Source organism: Neopelma chrysocephalum, unplaced genomic scaffold (assembly GCF_003984885.1).
Source record: "Neopelma chrysocephalum unplaced genomic scaffold, ASM398488v2 Primary Assembly neopelma1_25, whole genome shotgun sequence".
Lineage (NCBI taxonomy): Eukaryota > Metazoa > Chordata > Aves > Passeriformes > Pipridae > Neopelma > Neopelma chrysocephalum.
The window spans coordinates 42,751,526-42,769,306 of NW_020897694.1; the positions used below are offsets into that span (position 1 = coordinate 42,751,526).

Sequence of the window (17,781 nt, forward strand, 5' to 3'; positions counted from 1 at the left end):
CTGTCTTCTATCAAAAATGCCTTGTTTTTTTTGGTGGTGTTGTTACTGCTGTCACTACTGAGAAGCCTTCAGCTTTGTCATGTCTGTTAGTTATCCTTCTGGTGCTCTCACTCCACTTCCTCAAGGTCCATCTTACAGTGGGGGAACCAAGATTAAACACAAACTTGCAAGTGCAGCTTCACTAGCCCCATGTAGCAGCAGACAAAGAGTTCCCTCCAACTGCTGGTCGTACACCTCCTAGTATAGCCCACTATGTGGTTTGCTGATTCATCATCAGTGTGTAGGGCTGGCTTCCATTCAATTTTTTGTCTGCTGTAACCCCTGCAAACTCTTCAGCAGGGTGGCAGCTCAGGTCAGCCAGTTCCCAGCCCATACCAATGCACAGAGTTAGTCTGCCTCAGGCATGAAAATATGCACTTCCCTTGTTGAACTACCCAAAGTTTCTGTCAACCCAATCCTCAGGATTAAGCTCTACCATTCGAAGTATGCCAACTACTCTGTCCTAACGGAGCACTGCCAACAGCAGCAACAACTTCCACTGTAAAGAAAACCTCTAGGAAAAAAAGAGGAGCTAAAATCCACAACTTTATTAAGCAGATGCAAACTGTTACTATTTAGAGATTGACAATTCAGCTACAGACAGACTCAAAAGCAAAGCTATTAGAGAACCTCTTAAAGGGTAACACATGCAGCAAGTCTGTCCATCTTTCCTCTTCCTTATATGAGAAAAATGGCACAAACTGCCATAATGAACTGGAAAAAACCACTGTATGAGACCCATTCAAATAGCAGAAGATATATGAAAAACACGTTCTCAACCAGAGCTGGTTTTGAGTATGCTAGTCAGGAGGCAGTGCGGTAACACAAGGAAATGTTTGTTGGTACCGAGAAAGGTTCCCTTCTGAATCAATCTGCACAGGAGTTTATATCTCATGATATAAGATATCATGTTTGAACATTATTTTATGTGGTTCCTGCCTCAGTGTATGATGAATTACAGTTATGTACAGTGATTCAATAAGGTCACTGTCATTGTCATGGTATATTGCACCAGATAACACATTGGCAGTGTCTCCCACCAAAAACTGAAAAAGCTTACCAAGTTATTATTTATTTAATGAGGTATTCTGGACAAAAACTACTAGAATAAACAAGATTGTTGGTATATATACAGTTTTAAGGTCTGCATCTTCCGTACAAGCACACAATACAAAAACCTTTATGAAACACTGAAATATCAAAACCAGAGAATTTTTTATTGTATTGCATTGGTTATTAACTAGTACAGGACAAATGGAATCATTACCTCTGTAAGCAACAGAAAAAAAATATTTCAAGGATGCCTGTTAGTGTAGAGCTGCTTCATTGCCTGGGTCCACCCTGGACCACAAGAAAAAGAAGAATCATTGCTACAAAACAACCTGTTCATAAAATTGTAGCAATTTACTCACCACTGGACATATGCTAACTGCATCACAACACAAATTATGAGCTTAATCCTGCCTGTACAAACAAGAGATGTCTGAGTAAAGAGGAAATGTTTGCTTTGAATTGTCACTAGTGCTCACTGTGAAGATGAGAGAGGGAATATTTTGTGGCACTACAAGCACCAGCTTCTGAACAACACCAAGAGCATGGGAAGGGTGATGGGACACAGAGAGAAAGAATGTGACTGCCACAGGTATTTTCTTCCATCTCCTGCAGGTGACTTGAGCCCAAGTAACTTTACAGTATGCAGGAACATTTTTGCCACACCTATTTTCAGTTTCCTTTATACTTCTGTTTCTTATGGCTTTATGTTAATTAATTTTAGTCACTTACTCTGGCATTTAAATTGGGATACTAGTCATCCTAAAAAAATGGGCCTCAGATGGTAATTCACATGACATGGGGGTGATTATATTCCTGTCTAATCTGGGGCACAGATCAGAACTCATTTCCAGAATGTGCAGCTGAATGCCTACATACATGTTCTCGTAGGTACTACAAAAAAGTTTTCCTCTCTACTCAGATGTATTGTGACTTTTCATGTGACATAAATATTTGCTCATTTGCCATTGTGATTCAGAGAAGTAAGCAAAAGTGTTGTACCCTGGGAATAGTGTGTTTTGCAAAGTATCTCTTCATTAAAGGCAAATATCCAAACTGCTGACATTGCTCAATGCAGCAAGCATCTCAAGCAAAGTGACACAGAATGATTTGCTTGAAATTGCAAATTTCCAAATACTAAGGCACATGCTTACCTTTATGTAAACATTTGTGTTGATTCCTTTATGTAAACATTTATGTGGATTTTGATGATATTTTAAACAATGAATAATGAAACTTACAGATATTTTTAAGACTATGGTCTTTACAGCATTGAAACAAAGTGCAGAGGGCTTAAAATATCTGGAAAATGGTAATCTGAGATTCTGAAAATGTATCTGCTTGAGACTGCTACCTAAACAATATTCTAAGCATCTTGATCTCACTATAGGAAAAAGGGTAAAAAAACTTCCAAAATATACATTATGTTTAGTTTGGGTCCTGCGACACTTCAGCTTCACTCTTGGTCTGTTCTTGCTAAAGATAATGATAGCAGCCCCTCTTCACAACTGCAATTAAACACCTACATTTTAATTTAGATATCTGAAATTGTCCTGAAATATAAAATTATTTCAAAATTTCAGCATTTTCAGTGAACTGTTAAATAGATTAGCATTCATTAAATAAATCAAAAAAGCCATTGTTTTTAATAAGGACTGTACTACTGTACAACACTTTCATAGCTGGCTAGCTAAACTTAATCACAGTACTAACAAAGTAATGTGGAAAAGGCATGTAGTGAGCAGCAAATGCTTTGGTACTTACAGACCAAGGTACATGGATGGTGTAAATCAGTGCAGCTTCATCTAGTTCAAAAAGCTACATTAATGTACACTCCACGTTTTCAAACAGAAATCAGACAAGAAACTAAAGCACTGACCCTTTCAGCAATGCACTTTGCTGTTAGACATAATGACTTCACTATATCGGAGGATTTTCTGCTACCAGCAATGAATATTATTTAAATGTATTACGTTAAATTAGAAATAATATTTTATTACTATTTATGCACCTGAACTGAATTCCATATGAAATTAGTGATAAAAATATTATAGCCTAACTGAAGTCATGATGTCTGAACCACAGAGCAACGCATTTTTTACATGTGTCCTTTTCAGAAATTATTATGTATTGTCTACTCATCTTCCAGTTTCAAAAAGAAATACCTCCTAGCCACAGAAGGGGCTATCTTAGTTTAAATCCATCTTAAATTGCAGCGTTAAGGTCAGTATTAAACTACTTAGATTTGAAAATCCTTTGTTCAGCACAGAAAAAATTACCATGTGAACAGCCTCTCCATTGCATTTATTAAGCTGTGATTGAACCGTGGTGCTCGTAACCACTCAGCCTTTCACAGCAAAAACGCTTTTATCAGGTCAGTAGTGCTCTGCTCACTGTAGCAACGGACTTAGTCCTTTTCTTTTTTTCTTGGTATCCCTTCCCACCCCAAATGCAGATAATCATGAGGGAGCAGCATAAATGTAAACTATTTACCTTGTAAAGAATTCAAAGAATTCAATTAATGCCAGGTCCTCTGAGAATAAACTACATTGCAGTAAAGGAACTGATGTGCTTCTTCTGTTCTTGGCTTCGCAGAGCTTCTTTCAGGTGTAATAGGAAACAGATCTTTCAAATGGCACGATACACAAAGCTTCCTCAATTTCTGCTTAATACCCAGTTCTGTCTAGTGTAGAGCAATCCTGAGCATATTTGAGCAACCATCCTCTTATAAAACTCTACTCCTGTGTGATGCTCTTCAAGAGCCTTTTGATGTGACTAGACTGGTAAGCAGGATCTGCAATCAATTTCCAGCTTGATACCAAGTAAAAGTTACTTATCAGACTATTAATCAACTCTACATGCTTTCTAATAGACTCTGCTACCTATCTATCAGCAATTCAGTGAAGTTATAGTGGATTCTATAAAAATTTATTATATTTAAATCAAAGAATCAACCACTTTGGGATCTTGCCATTGTAGTGATAGAAGAGAGCCTGAATAATATCTAATTAAATATAACAGAGGGCTCTATCCTGTCATTTGTGATTTGTGCTATGTAGCAGTTTGTAACACACAGATATTTTATGTTCTAAGTAAAATTCATTAACTGTGTGCCAGCTTATTCAACAAATGTAGCCAAACTGTTTGCCTGTGCATTGACCTTTGGTGTGATAAAACACAGGTTTCAAATACGTGCATAAGTGGTTGTTTCCATTTTTTAGAAATAAAAATAATCATTATTATTTTCTTTTGCCTGTCTTGAAGCACAGGGAACTCAAAAGTCTGAATGGTTTGTGAGGAAGTCTGTATATCCCAGAGCAGCAGTCCTCATCTGTGGACCACATCCAGAAACTACATGAATGCAAGCAAAATGAACACTGTTTATTTTGGTAAAGCTGCTATCTCAATATCCTCTCTACTGCCGTCATCCTTCTATACTCCCTATACTCCCTTGGACGATGAGACAAAGGTGCAGTCTGGATTCCCACAAACCACAGCATACTTCAAGTACTTCCTCCTGCAAACATCAGAACCTTTTGTGAAACAAACTAAAACACCATTGTCTGCTCTGGAGCACTGAGAGTTTCCAACTGAAAAGACTGCACACTCTCAGATATGAGTAAAATGCATTAACCCATTCATCTCTTCTCACAGAATATCCCAGAGAAGTCCTCTAGAAAAAAATAGCTTCTTCTAGTCCTTGCACAGACCTAGCTGTCTTTGTTTGGCTGCAATACAAAACTTATGAAGTTGCAACTAAGCTTTGAAAATAATGGTCATTTCCTTACAGTGCAGTAAATGGAGATGTAAAGTCCACACTTTCAGATAGAGGGCAGAGAGGAGGGGAGGATGTGCACCTGGGAATAGATGCACTGGAAAATTCTTTCTGTCATCACAGTATAATATAAAGGGCTTGTTACACAGACACTAATCACAATAAGTGATGAAAAACACTATGACTGTTGCTAATACTTGTAAATCTGCAACTTGGAAGAGTGATTTAACACATAGGTGCACAGTGAGAAGTAGTCAGAACTACAGTTGAAACACCCCACAGGTACTGAGAAAGTTAAACAGCAGCAGCGACAACCAACTGTTTTACTGCTTGAATAAAGAAACAAAAAATCAGATTGTTTCAAAATCTGGGAAAATTCTTTCATCACAGATATTCTCAGATATCACTAGTTAGGTTGCAAATATGCCAGGGATCAAGAGGCATACAGCATATGAGAATTACAGAAAACACAGAAGAAAAACAAGTTTTTTAAAATTTGAAAAAGCCTGAATGAATAAAATTCAGTAAAAGAAATAAATATATGTGAATCAAGACAAAGACGATATTGAGTATCATACATCATAGAGAGTTCAAAGCCACAAGGGAAACACTGGTTCATAGGCCTAACCATAAGGACTGGCAAGCACATAGGAAAGGAAATCCTATGCCAAGTGAACTGTGGTTCTACACACACTCTAATAATTTACAGAGATTACTGTAAAGTAAAAGCAGATGGAAAAGTAGTTTACAGCACACTGCAGCTAACAAAAATTTTGCAGCTGACCTAATATGTAGGCCTTTGGTCACTGTTCAGTGTACATCAAGGGACTGCCGCCTCAGTTTTTAAATAGCAAGACGATTGGAAACAGGCTCTCGTCCTTTCTGCAGAAAGGCAACTTATCTAGAATATTGTATTCAATTCTAGACACTCAAATTGGAGCAGTTCAAAAGAAACTACCACAAATGGTTCTGGGGCCTGAGGGACTGATTTATGAGGAAAGATGAAAAGAATTAAATATGCATAGCTTAGCTAAGCAGTGACTAAGGAGAGAGAAAAGTTAACAGAAACTTACAGAGTGAAAGGGAAAAAGAAAGATTATATAGCATAAAAATGAAGGGAATTTGGAATAATAAAATTAATTTAATATAGTGCAGACTTAGGCAGAGTACCAAGATAAAAATAGCGTGCATGGATGAAATTAACAGGTAAGACCACAAGATTCCTTGTTTGGTGTACTGGGTGGACAGTCACACAAAGCACCAATGTGGGCACTGCAGCTCAAGGTTTCTGGCATTCAGATCAGCTCACTCACTCAGCCCTGACACCTCCAAATAGCCCTGTAAAGAGAACCTGTCAGTAAAGTGGAGAAGCAATGCATGAGAATTTCTGGTATGTAGAGCTACACCACTGGCATCTGAAAGGCTTCTCTCCCTTGCACTGGGAGGGTAGTTATTGGGTATGTCCCAGGTAAGTCTGGGCTATGGCTATGGTTGCTAGTCTGAGCTGGATTCTCATGGATAAATGAAAATGAAAGCAGATAGCAGCCATCCTGACAACAGAGTTTACAATAGTCTGTAAGGTCACCTTCCACACCTACCATCTACCATTATACTCGTGGTCACATAATACTACAGCAGAGCTATATGACACGTACGTATTAAGAAAAAGAAGCAAAGATAAGCATAGTCACACTTGATTGTTAACATGCATAGTAATGTCATTTCTGGGTTAAATTAAAATGGGGAAATATAGAGGAGGAAGATGGAGAAGGAGAAGGAGAAGGAAGACAAGAAGGAGGACAAGAAGGAGGAGAAGAAGAAGAAGAAAGAAGAAGAAAGAAGAAGAGAGTAGAAGAAGAAACAAGTGAACAGCTTCAGCTCATTTGACCAACTGAAAAAGAGCATAGAGTCAAAGGATGGACTCTAATCTACACAAATCTTCAAACTCCTTTACTTAGGAAGTAACTGGACAAATATAAATAATGCTTCACAGCTATTGAAGAAACTGAAATAGAAATCAAAGAAAAATTGTTATGGCAGCTCCAACGTTACTGTTTACAAGACAAAAAAGTGTCACTCTAAGACACAATAAATCTACATATTCATTGGTGATTAAGAGGAATTAAGACAGTTTGCCTTAAGAACTTCATTTTTCACAACTGTCTATATGACTTACCCATATCACTTCTTTAGTACTGCAGCTAACAAAAGCAAATAATTGTGTCCAAAGGAAAGCACCTTAGAAAAAAGCTATTAGATTAATGTGCACTCTGAATGTAAAATGTCTCTCATTTCATAAAAATGATTGTTCAGTAAGTGATACATTGTTTTCACCTATTTTCTTAGAGCCTTCTGCAATAATAATAACAATTGAAAACAACAATGCTACTCTTCCCACAAAGATAGATAAAAGAGAAAATTTCTACATGCCTGCCTCCCTTCTTCCTTATCATCAGCTTAGATGTCAACATTTACAAAACTTTTACAGGAGAAAGATTTGATAGCTTTTATAGTAAAGAGATCACATTTGAAAGACATTGATTAACCTTCAAAATATGACCTTAATATATTGCTCCATTTTCTGTAGATGTTTTTACAAGGTCCCATATATATTTTATATGTCACACTTCATAACAAGATTTGCACCAAATGGGACCACAGTAGGAGTCCACCAACCTGAGGTGGTATAGCCCAGATCTATTCCTGTCAACGTGCTCTGAATACTGCTTCAATCTCTTCTGAAATGTCACACTGCATAGAGAGACATTTGTAATAGGATGTACAACCAAAGATATGACTCCACCTTTTCCTTTTTCCGAAGAATAACATTTTTTGTTTTAAAATCAACTATGAAGTAAAAGAGAGTGAAGTTTCCAAGTGGAAACCCTACATGAACGCCTGTATTCTAGATGGGTAAAAAGCTAGTAATAAATGACCAAGTGCTCTTCTACTTCTGTGTTGTGCCCTCCTGCCCACACACCTTGCCAGGTCCCATTCCTACTGGCCAAAAAGGGGTTTAAAATTGACTACATCCCAGCTCTCTGAATCACCCTACAAATGGGGGAAGTTGTCAGGGACAGTTTTCTTCAGCATACAAGAATGGCACTGGCAAGGAAAACAGTTTTGGTGATACTACTTGCATTTGTGTTTCTGCAAGTGACAACAGACTGATCCATATCATCTGTTAGCGGAGGGTATGTGCACTAGTCAAAATAATAGAACTTGAGGGTTTCTTCAAGCAAGTCTTATTTTGCTATTGTTTGCACTGAAAGCATTTGCTTGAAAGCAAACAAATGCAAAATACACCTTCTAATAAACAGTTGAACATAATTTTTTTTTTAATTGGTGGTGATCCTTTATGATCCATTAAAAAACTTTTTAGGACAGCTCTTTATTTGCTCCAAATCAAACTAAACTTCTGTTGACTTAATTATTTCCACTTGTTTAAGAACGAATTAGTATTAGTTCAAATTTTACTTGCTTTAAAATAACCACACTTATACTGTGGCAATTTTGAGGCAGGTGTTAATTGAATTATTGCAAATATTTTCCGGTTTGGTTTTGCAACTTAGCAACTGTCCAAACTTACCACGATGCCATATATTAATTTGTATGAAACAAGAAAGAAAAATAATTGTGACTATTTGGAGCTACTTCACAATTGAAAATATGTTTTCTAGTCTCAAAATTTTCACAAACTTTGTGAGGAAAACTGGCTATATTGCTACAATCTCATAAGAGAAAAAGAGAGGGTTGGGGGGGTGTTGCTTTGCTTTTTTTTCTGCTCTCCCTTCTTGCAGCAATCTTCTCAAAAAATGTAATATAAGAATTTGAAGTTTCACACATACTGTACCAATATGGTGAGAAAATATGGTACTTTGACCTTTACAATCTTATTTCATCTGATTTTCAGGGTGGCTAGACTTTTTTGCTGTTGGCAGAATTAGTACATTAGAAGAAAAAAGCATTCCAAATACCAAAATTATCAAAGATTTCTTTAAAATTTCCTTACAAGTTCACAGCAAAGTTTTCCACAGAAATTGCTGAAACTTTCCTCCCATGACAGATTTTTTTTACAGTGAGAAACAAAATGATGACATATAAATATTTGGTGGATGACTGTGATTTCCACTAAAATATTATAACTAGAACCTATTTTTAGTTGAATACAAAGTTGGAAATGTTATAGCTTTCAATTGTCTAGGTTAATATTGCTACTCTTGTTATTTCAAAGTGTATTTTTCAAAAAACCAATGCAATATAAATCTTCATTGTAATATAATTTCCAAATGCTATTCTAAGTAGTTGCCATTGTTAGGAAAGTTGTCAGTTGTTACTCTGAGGAAAGTTTTATTTACTTGGAGGCACACTTGGCAAATTATTAGATCACCAGTACTACATCGTAATTGCCAAGATAATTTGGTTATTGACAACATTTTTCTAAGTATCACTTCCTGTGTCTAAATACAGATATTTTTACCTCTTTCCTAGCATCCAGTGTCATGATCTTTAACTTTTTAAATTTAGATGAGGTAGAAAATTAGTTAAAATTAAAACATAATGTTGAGTTTCTCTCATTGTCACATGAACTCAGCAACTGGAGAATAAAAGTAAATAAATGCATCTAGGATCATCAGCTGGTACAGATGTACTAGCATTCATAGGTGGTAAATAATTTCCTATTTTCCTTTGTCCTGCACCTATCCTGTGGTGACAGTGAGAAAGATAGAGACACAAACAGTAAAAATATTTTTACAAAAGTAAAAATATCCTAATTGTGGCTCTATTTGTATCAAGGTTAGTAAGATAAAGCCCGTTTGTTCTTGACTGCATAATGAAAAACCTAATTTTTTAGATATCCTTCATGACATCTGAATTATCATACTGACCAAGTTTTTTAAAAAAGGGTCTGCACTGTCTATCACTGATATATCAGATGCAAATTCAGTCTGTCAAAATGGAGTAAGAAATACTGTGTATTGTCTTTGCATTCATTTATGAATTTTTACAGTGTAAGCTTCTCAAACAAATATCTTTCATCAAAATCTCTTTATCCCCTCAGAATTGCTTTGTGTATTTTCAGAGTTAGCAGACACCAGCATGAACTATCAACCTAAACAAATGGGATATATGTTGAATAAAGACTGGCACACACATCCTCCTTCTGTTTATAGTTCTCCTTCCCACCACCTGCACAATTGTTACTATTTTGTCCCTTGGGTTCTTCATTGGAGGCAGAGGACATGTCCAAGAGGACATGAGAATTTTCTGGAATATCAGAATATACACTAAATAAATTAATAACACCTCCTGACCAACCCTGGAATAGAAGAAATCTTGTTCACAGGAAGGAGAGAACTTCAAAGAACTTTGCTAGTTCACTCATGTCACTAACCATCCAGTGTGACAGAATATCTACATGTTACCATTACTTGGGTCATCACACATTCTGTACATGCTTCCAGAGAGGTGAAGGATTCCTGTGTCACAGACCAACTACAGGTCTCCAACTTTCTTTTCAGGTTCCTCTTCTCTTCTTATTCAGTCTAAACTACAATAACCCACTCTACTGAAATATGGATGAAATTTTCATAGGCCTTACTGTCTACATCAAGAAAGCTGACACGAAGGTATCACGTTTCACCCACAGTATTACTTCTTCATCCATGGGAGAATCAAGTTCAAGTCTCTATCTGCTGAAAACTGAAACTAATGTATCATATCACATCTTTCCCCAATCCTTTCTAAGTTGCATAAGGTTCAGGTAGAGCTACTGCTGTGGCACATGTTTGGAGCCTCAGAAGACTCTGGTTGAATCCCTTGGGAAAAGCACAGAGACTGAACTTAAAGTGCTGAATGAGTGTTTAGAACGACATACATATTTCCGCCAAAGTATACGAGAATGTGCCAATACATTCTGTCCCATAACCCTGATGAAGAGGAACAGGCACCACCATGGGTGAAACTCTCATCCAACTATGTTGAGAGTTCTACTAGTTAATAATTTTATTGAAACAGAAAATGTGTTGAAACAGTAAGCTACAGAAAAGAGGGGTAAAATTAAACAAAATGGAAATCATAAAAATAATCCGCAGAATTTACTCTCATTCATAAATATGTGAGCAATTTTGTTATAAAGTCTTGAATTTAGTGTGAAAAAAACACAAGATGACATCTGTAAGTATGTTACTGCTGGCTTCTGCCTTTCAAGACAAAGCATATGACTAAGGTCTCTGTCACTGCAGACTAAAGTCAAGACAATGTTTTTGTCATGTAAGGAAAGACTGCTGTAGTATATGGACTTGTTAAGTACTATGATTAGGAGGCAGAAAAAAAAGGAATAGTTGAGATGACAAGATATCCAAAGAGGATACAGCGAAATTTAAAGGCCAAACCTTTCAGTGCATCTTTCAGTCCAGCTTGAAAAGTAGGCCTATGGGAACCTCATGAGGTTTAACAAGGCCAAGTTCAAGGTGCTGCACCTGGCTCGGGACAACTCCCAGCATCAATGCAGGCTGGGGGCTGAGTGGTTTGAGAGCATGTCTGCCAAGAAGGACTTGGGCATGCTGGTGGATAAGAGGCTGGACATGACCCAACAATGTGCACTTGCAGCCCAGAAAGCCAATCATATCCTGGGTTGTATCAAAACAAGCGGGGCCAGCAGGTCGAGGGAGGTGATTCTCCACTCTGGTGAGATGCCACATGGAGTGCTGCATCCAGCTCTGTGGCCTCTAATATACAAGAACATAGACCTGTAAGAGCAAGTCCAGAGAAGGGCCACAAAGATCATTACAGGGCAGGAGCACCTCTCCTATGAAGACAAGCTGAGAGAGCTGGGGTTGTTTAGCCTGGAGAAGAGAAGGGTTGACCTTACTGTGGCCTTCCAATAACTAAGAGAGCTGAAGAGAAACTTTTTACAGGGGCATGTTGTGATAGGACAGGGGGGAATGGCTGTAGGCTGATAGAGGGCAGGTTTAGATTAGGTATCAGGAAGAAATTCTTTAATGTGAGGGTGGTGAGGCACTGCAACAGGTTGCCCAGAGAAGCTGTGGGTGCCCTGTCCCTGGAAGTGTTCAAGGCCAGGTTGGACGGGACTTGGAGCAACCTGGTCAAGTGGAAGGTGTACCTGTCCATGGCAGAGGGGTTGGAGCTAGATGATCTTTCAGCTGCCTTCCAACTCAAAGCATTCTATGACTTTATGTTCTTCTACTCTTAATTAATGTTCTTCATGGACAATCCTTGCCAGGTAGCAGATGCTGAAGGTAATAAGGGCTAGATGTTGAAGAGAATAATTCTATTTATTTTATATCTTGGTTCAAATCCTAAATAAAATTTACCTAATTAGTATTTCAATCCCAAATCTCTGTAATCATTGCTCTGTAACAGAGCACAATGCAGTGTTTCATAACTCATACAAAAGAAATAAAGGAAATGGAAGCAGAGATAAACCAGAAAGAATAGATGTTCAGACTTGATGATCTTAATATTTGGATAAATTCACTTGGCTCAGACTTCCAGCTGGTGTGACTATAACTCCTTATAGCAAGGTTTTAATTATGTTTGCATTTATGCACCTTTATAGCATTTGCAGTAGAAATCAGACCCTTGAGTAATGAACTTAAGCCTCCTTAGTAAAGTATTGTTGTTCTTAGTTCCCTTTGCAGATTCCTCAGAGGATGTCCAGAGCACAGGTGGAAACTCAATGCCATAACATGTAAATGCTGATATTTATGTCATAACTAGATACAGAAGGAGAGAAGATAGCATCAAGGTGCTGCCTAATTTGCAAAATTACATTCATTTGTACAGTCTGTCACACAAATCATTGGGATAAAATGGTATCCAGCAGCTGGCAGATGTGACACTCTCCTATGCACCACCATTCTCTCTTTTAAATGGCTCATGCTCACAGATTGCCAAGGAGAAGCCACTAGCACAGACAGGGACAGCTCAGAGCAGTAGCGATACTTGGCTGCAAAAAGGAGATGGGCACAAGTAGTGACAACATGAGCTGCTCAAACAGGCAGACACATACAGCTTGTGTGTTAATGCTGCAGGTGTCAGCTAAAGACAACATGACTGCTGTAGCAGGCATAATTTCAGAGTATTACTGGGATGAAAGACTTCACTGGGCATGGTCCCAGAAAATCTGGTTTGACCACGCAGCTACCCCTGCTTAGAGTGGGAGGGCATATCCAGAGAAAGGCAATGGAGCTGGGAAAGGGTCTTGAGCACAAGTCTGATGAGGAGTGGCTGAAGGAGCTGGGGTTGTTTAGTCTGGAGAAAAGGAGGCTCAGGGGAGTCTTTACTGCTCTCTACAACTACCTGAAAGGAGGTGGGTGTTGGTCTCTCCTCACAGGTAACAAGTCATAGGACAAGAAGAAATGGCCTGAAGTCATGCCAGAGGAGGTTTAGATTGGACATCAGGAAAAAATTGCTTCACTGAAAGGGTGATCAGCATTGGAAGGCAGGCTACCCAGGGAAGTGGTGGAATCACAGTCCCTGGAACTGTTCAAAAAAACCATGTGGATACAGTGCTTAAGGACATGGTTTAGTGGTGGATCTGGCATTGGTAGGTTAATGGTTGAACTCGATGATCTTAGAGGTCTTTTCCAATGTTAATGATTCTATGGTGGACTGGAGACCTTCAAGGTTGGATCTTTCCAGCCTGAAAGATCCTATGACAAGATGGTGACTTACATGGTGAAGTATAGGTCATTTTCACAGCCTTCCAATGGGAGCAATGCACTGAATGAATTAGACACTATTAGTAAAATGGTACTAAAACCATAGGAGAATAGCCCTTCTCAGCTCAGATCTCCACACATAATTCCTGCAGAGATTAAAAAAAAAAAAAGCAAATACATGCAAAAGCCAGGCACATAGCATTACAGTTCATAAAACACTACTTTTAAGGCGCCATTAATTTGTGTCTTTTACCTATTTCTCTTCTCCCCAAAGCAGACCAACAGACAGTACTTTGCGACCACACTTCCTCTGGTCCAGTGTCTTTTCCTTCTGATACAGAAACCATTGATGAAATGGATTAAAAGCAAAGTGTGGTGTGAAGAGTCATGTCCCAACCACTGTGAGATTTAGTTGTTCTCAGCACATCTCAGAACATTGCTGATTTTGCCAACGTGCATGCAGCCCTGGCCCATCTTTGATCCCAGCTGTCTGCCAAGCACAAATATCAGCAACATATTGGCATGTTAAGTCAAATAATAATGCTCAGAGGAGCATCACAGAGGAAGTGTTTCTCCTTCACTAATTACAGTTGGAAATGGAAGCACTTTTGCCAACCCTGAGAAGCATAGGCAGTAAAATGCCATCCTGTCAGGCTCCAGCCAGCACCCAATGTCTTCTGAAGCACACTATTTAGGAAAAGAGCTACCTAATAAAATACCCCAATTTACTGAGAAATAACTAATCAAAATTCCAAATTTAAAAAAGAAGAAACAAATATTATACACAAAACTAATGTTGTACATTCACTTTTCCCTCTGCTGTGTTTTTGTCCTTCATCTCTGCCTTCTAATCAATGCAACAAACATCCCAAATAGTCGTCATTTGCTACCTTTTAATAGAAGCACCTCATGGTCATCCTCATCTCTTTCCTATGGTTTCACTGAAAAGTTACTTATTTAATATGCTATTGACACTCACATGCCTATATAGGTTTGCTACAGTTTCACTTTAAGAAAGCAATTCTAAAGTGAATAAAGACTGAACAATACTTTTTTGACATCTTCAAGACAGTTATTATGTTGCAAATTCCTCATTTGCATTCATCAAGTCTTAATACAAGCTCAAAGACTTATTCTTAGGATGCACCTTTAAAGCTGCAGTAAAACTAATCTGTGCTCCTCTGCATGAACAGGGAATTTGGGCTTGTAACTCCCACTAGTTTTAAAAACAGTCCATATACAAGTCCCATTGAATACAGACAAGAAGAAACCCACACAAATCATTTTTCCTTGAATTATTAAAATACTTCCAGGGCATCTTAATTTCATATTTAAACAGCAAAGAACCACTTTACTCGTTTCTTAACTGTAACATGGTGTTTTAAAAATAGTTTCAAAAATGTCCTTGGTACACTTAAGTCGTCAAAGACCACAATCTGGAGAGAAAACCTTTTACAGCAATCTGCTATTTTTCATTTAAAAACTGTGACATAATCACTAGAAGTCTGAAGTTTTCCAAGTCCTTCAGTAAAAAATATTCATGGTTGTCAAACTACTGCTGGCTGTCTAAAACAAGTACCTTAACAATAACTCATTTATCTGATGTAAATTCAGCAATTTCCACTCAGACCATGTATGCTTTAAAAGGCAAATCCTAAAAGCTTGAAAAATGCGTAGCTAGGAAGACAAGCAGTCTTGAAAAAAAATGCTATCAGGAATTTGTTCTGCATTGAATAAATACATTTAGCATAGATCCCAATTTCAGGATGTCTTTAAGGAGGCAGCTTGAATGATTCAAGGTTAAAAGTTCATTCCTATTTTTTTTAAGTCTGTCACACCAAATAGCTAAATATTCTGATAGAGAGGGGATAGAAGCATTTGATCTATAGTAGATGATGAGTTGGGCTCAAAATTATAAAGCTATTCTCATTTGTATACCCTTGCAAAGTGTGAGCCATGCCCAAGGCTGTCCTTAAAGGCGTCCTTAACATAATGCTGTGAATGGCATTTCTTCTTTCCGGATACTATATTCTTTGGTGATTAATTTAAACAAAAGTTTTAAAAGCTGATCACTATGAAGTTCAGAATGAGAGCTTTATCACACACACAATGAAGTTGCCTCTGAACAGAGGAGAAAAAGAATCACTGGGCTCTGCCTGCATATTCACATGCAAAGTAACAACTCCCGTTCCTCACTACTACGTTGACATCATGCAGCATCTGCCTTTGACTTTTTGCATATGCATTGAAAAGACACACCTTGGAAAATAAAAAGACAGTTTTAAAAGCAAATTAACCATTTTGTTACTTACAGCATTTGATAAAATGGTAATGAGACATTCTTTCATCTCAGGCTGTAGTCTTGCTACAGGTTTCAGCATTCTCTTCTGCTACAACTGTCATGCCCAGAAAATGCATTATTTAAAGCCCTTCCTCAGGTATCCAGTATACCTCAGAATACATTATTTAATGTAGGTTCTGTTCCAGGATCTTGCAGAGGCTTCCAAGTCATCCTCACCCGGCTGCTGGAGTTACGATAAACCTCTGTGCGTCTTGAACCATGACTGCTGCACGTGCTATTGTAGCACAATTGATTGACACCGCTCCTAATCCCACATCCCTGGAATAGAAAGATTTAATTGGTGTGCACATGCAGCCACATTCTTCCAGCACTGAGGTGTGCTGCTGCACTGCGGTTTTCACAGTCCTGCCAGTTAATGGCTTTTCAATAGCTTTCAAATGGCAGCAAACTAAGCTTGATGAGTGGGCTCGAATGAAATAGCAGAACAGGGGATCTTAAATTTTATTTCTGCATGTTGTTCATGTGCCAAATGTGACCAGATTTTTAGCTAGTTCTGAAGCAGGATTATTTTTAGTTGCCACCAGTTGCTGTGTGAATAGGAAATTGATATAGGTTGCCAAAAATAACCATCTTTTAGCATCAAAGATCATTTTTCAGTATGTTATAAGGTAAAAATCAGGATAGAGCTCACAGCCATCTTCAGACTCTCATGGTTTATGCATGCATGGATTCATTTACATTGAGCTAAAAACATGCTCATGTGTATTCTCCTTGATGTGTTCCTGTTTTATAATTTCTTTGTATTACATTGCATCTTTTTCACAGATAGAATATTTATGTCAGAAGAAAGAAACTGCAAGCTCTGCATAGTTTATATTATGATTATGCACATGTTGTCTAATGACATTTTAATCACTTATTGTAAGACAAAAAGCCTAAGAAAATGCATCACTAAGAACAAGTCCAACCAATCATTTACCACACTACGGAATAACAAAATGTATAGTGACGCATTACCCGGTTTCAGATTAAGGGCACACAAAAGGCAGACCTGCATTGTATTTTAAACACCCAGACTGCAGCATCTTCTGAGAACAATTCCTGCATTACTTTTCCAAGAACAGTCACCCATGAATTTGCTTACTACTTCTGTGAGAAACCTACAGCAGAACTACGGTTAAATATTTTTATATAATCAAAAAATCATTTAAGAAAACTGTGCTCAGCAAAGAGTTACATTTGCTTATCATGCATCACGTTTACCACAGTCAACACTTCATTGAGTGAGAGCTGTTGTAAAGGGGAACTGATAGCCCAGCCATATTTAAATCTTTTATTCATCTGAAAGGGTTCTCACCTACTATTTTGTATACATAGCATTTTTAACAGCTACAAAGTGTTAAAGGGACTACAAAGGGAAAAGGGTCTAACTAATTAGTGAGGATCACTAATGCAGATTCTATTAACTATTCTGCAAAGTTCCCACAAGAGCAGAAAGATATATATTCACAGGCTTCCAGTGATCCATTAGCAAAACCCTTAGGTGAAATCTCTCAGCTTTAACAGCCACATATTTCACATCTGGTTTTAGGTAAAATATGCACAGCAATTCTTTAGCAGAACTAATTATTTAGGTGTGGACTTTTTTCCTGAAAACACAGCTTTCCAAAAGAAAGTGAAAAAAATATCAAGAAATGACCAGAAGGAAATAGGGATAAACTATATAAAACACAATACAGTAGTTACATTACCATGGAAACTTTTTTACAGTAAAGCTCAGAAGTCCAAAGTAATTAAATCTATCCAGACTGTCTTTCACACCTATACAACACTAGGCTAGTTTGGGCCATATGGTTTATAAAATAAACATACAAAGTGTTTTAAGAGGCAATGTTAGTCCTAGTTCATGAGCAAGTGTCAAGTAATCT

General features: G+C 37.7%; 1 protein-coding gene across 5 annotated transcripts in view; it reads right to left on the reverse strand.

The window, feature by feature from the left end:
• MYO16 (myosin XVI) overlaps positions 1 to 17,781 on the reverse strand; it is a 360,734-nt gene that overhangs the window by 265,826 nt on the left and 77,127 nt on the right. For 2 of the 5 annotated variants that reach the window (XM_027675110.1, XM_027675109.1), the window contains exon 1: positions 15,864 to 16,337. The exons of the other annotated variants lie outside the window; for them this stretch is intronic. In XM_027675110.1, the coding sequence (XP_027530911.1) occupies positions 15,864 to 15,891 (28 nt within the window). In that variant the 5' untranslated portion in view covers positions 15,892 to 16,337. Of the gene's footprint in view, positions 1 to 15,863; positions 16,338 to 17,781 lie in introns of those variants that run through there. 5 annotated transcript variants of the gene reach the window in all.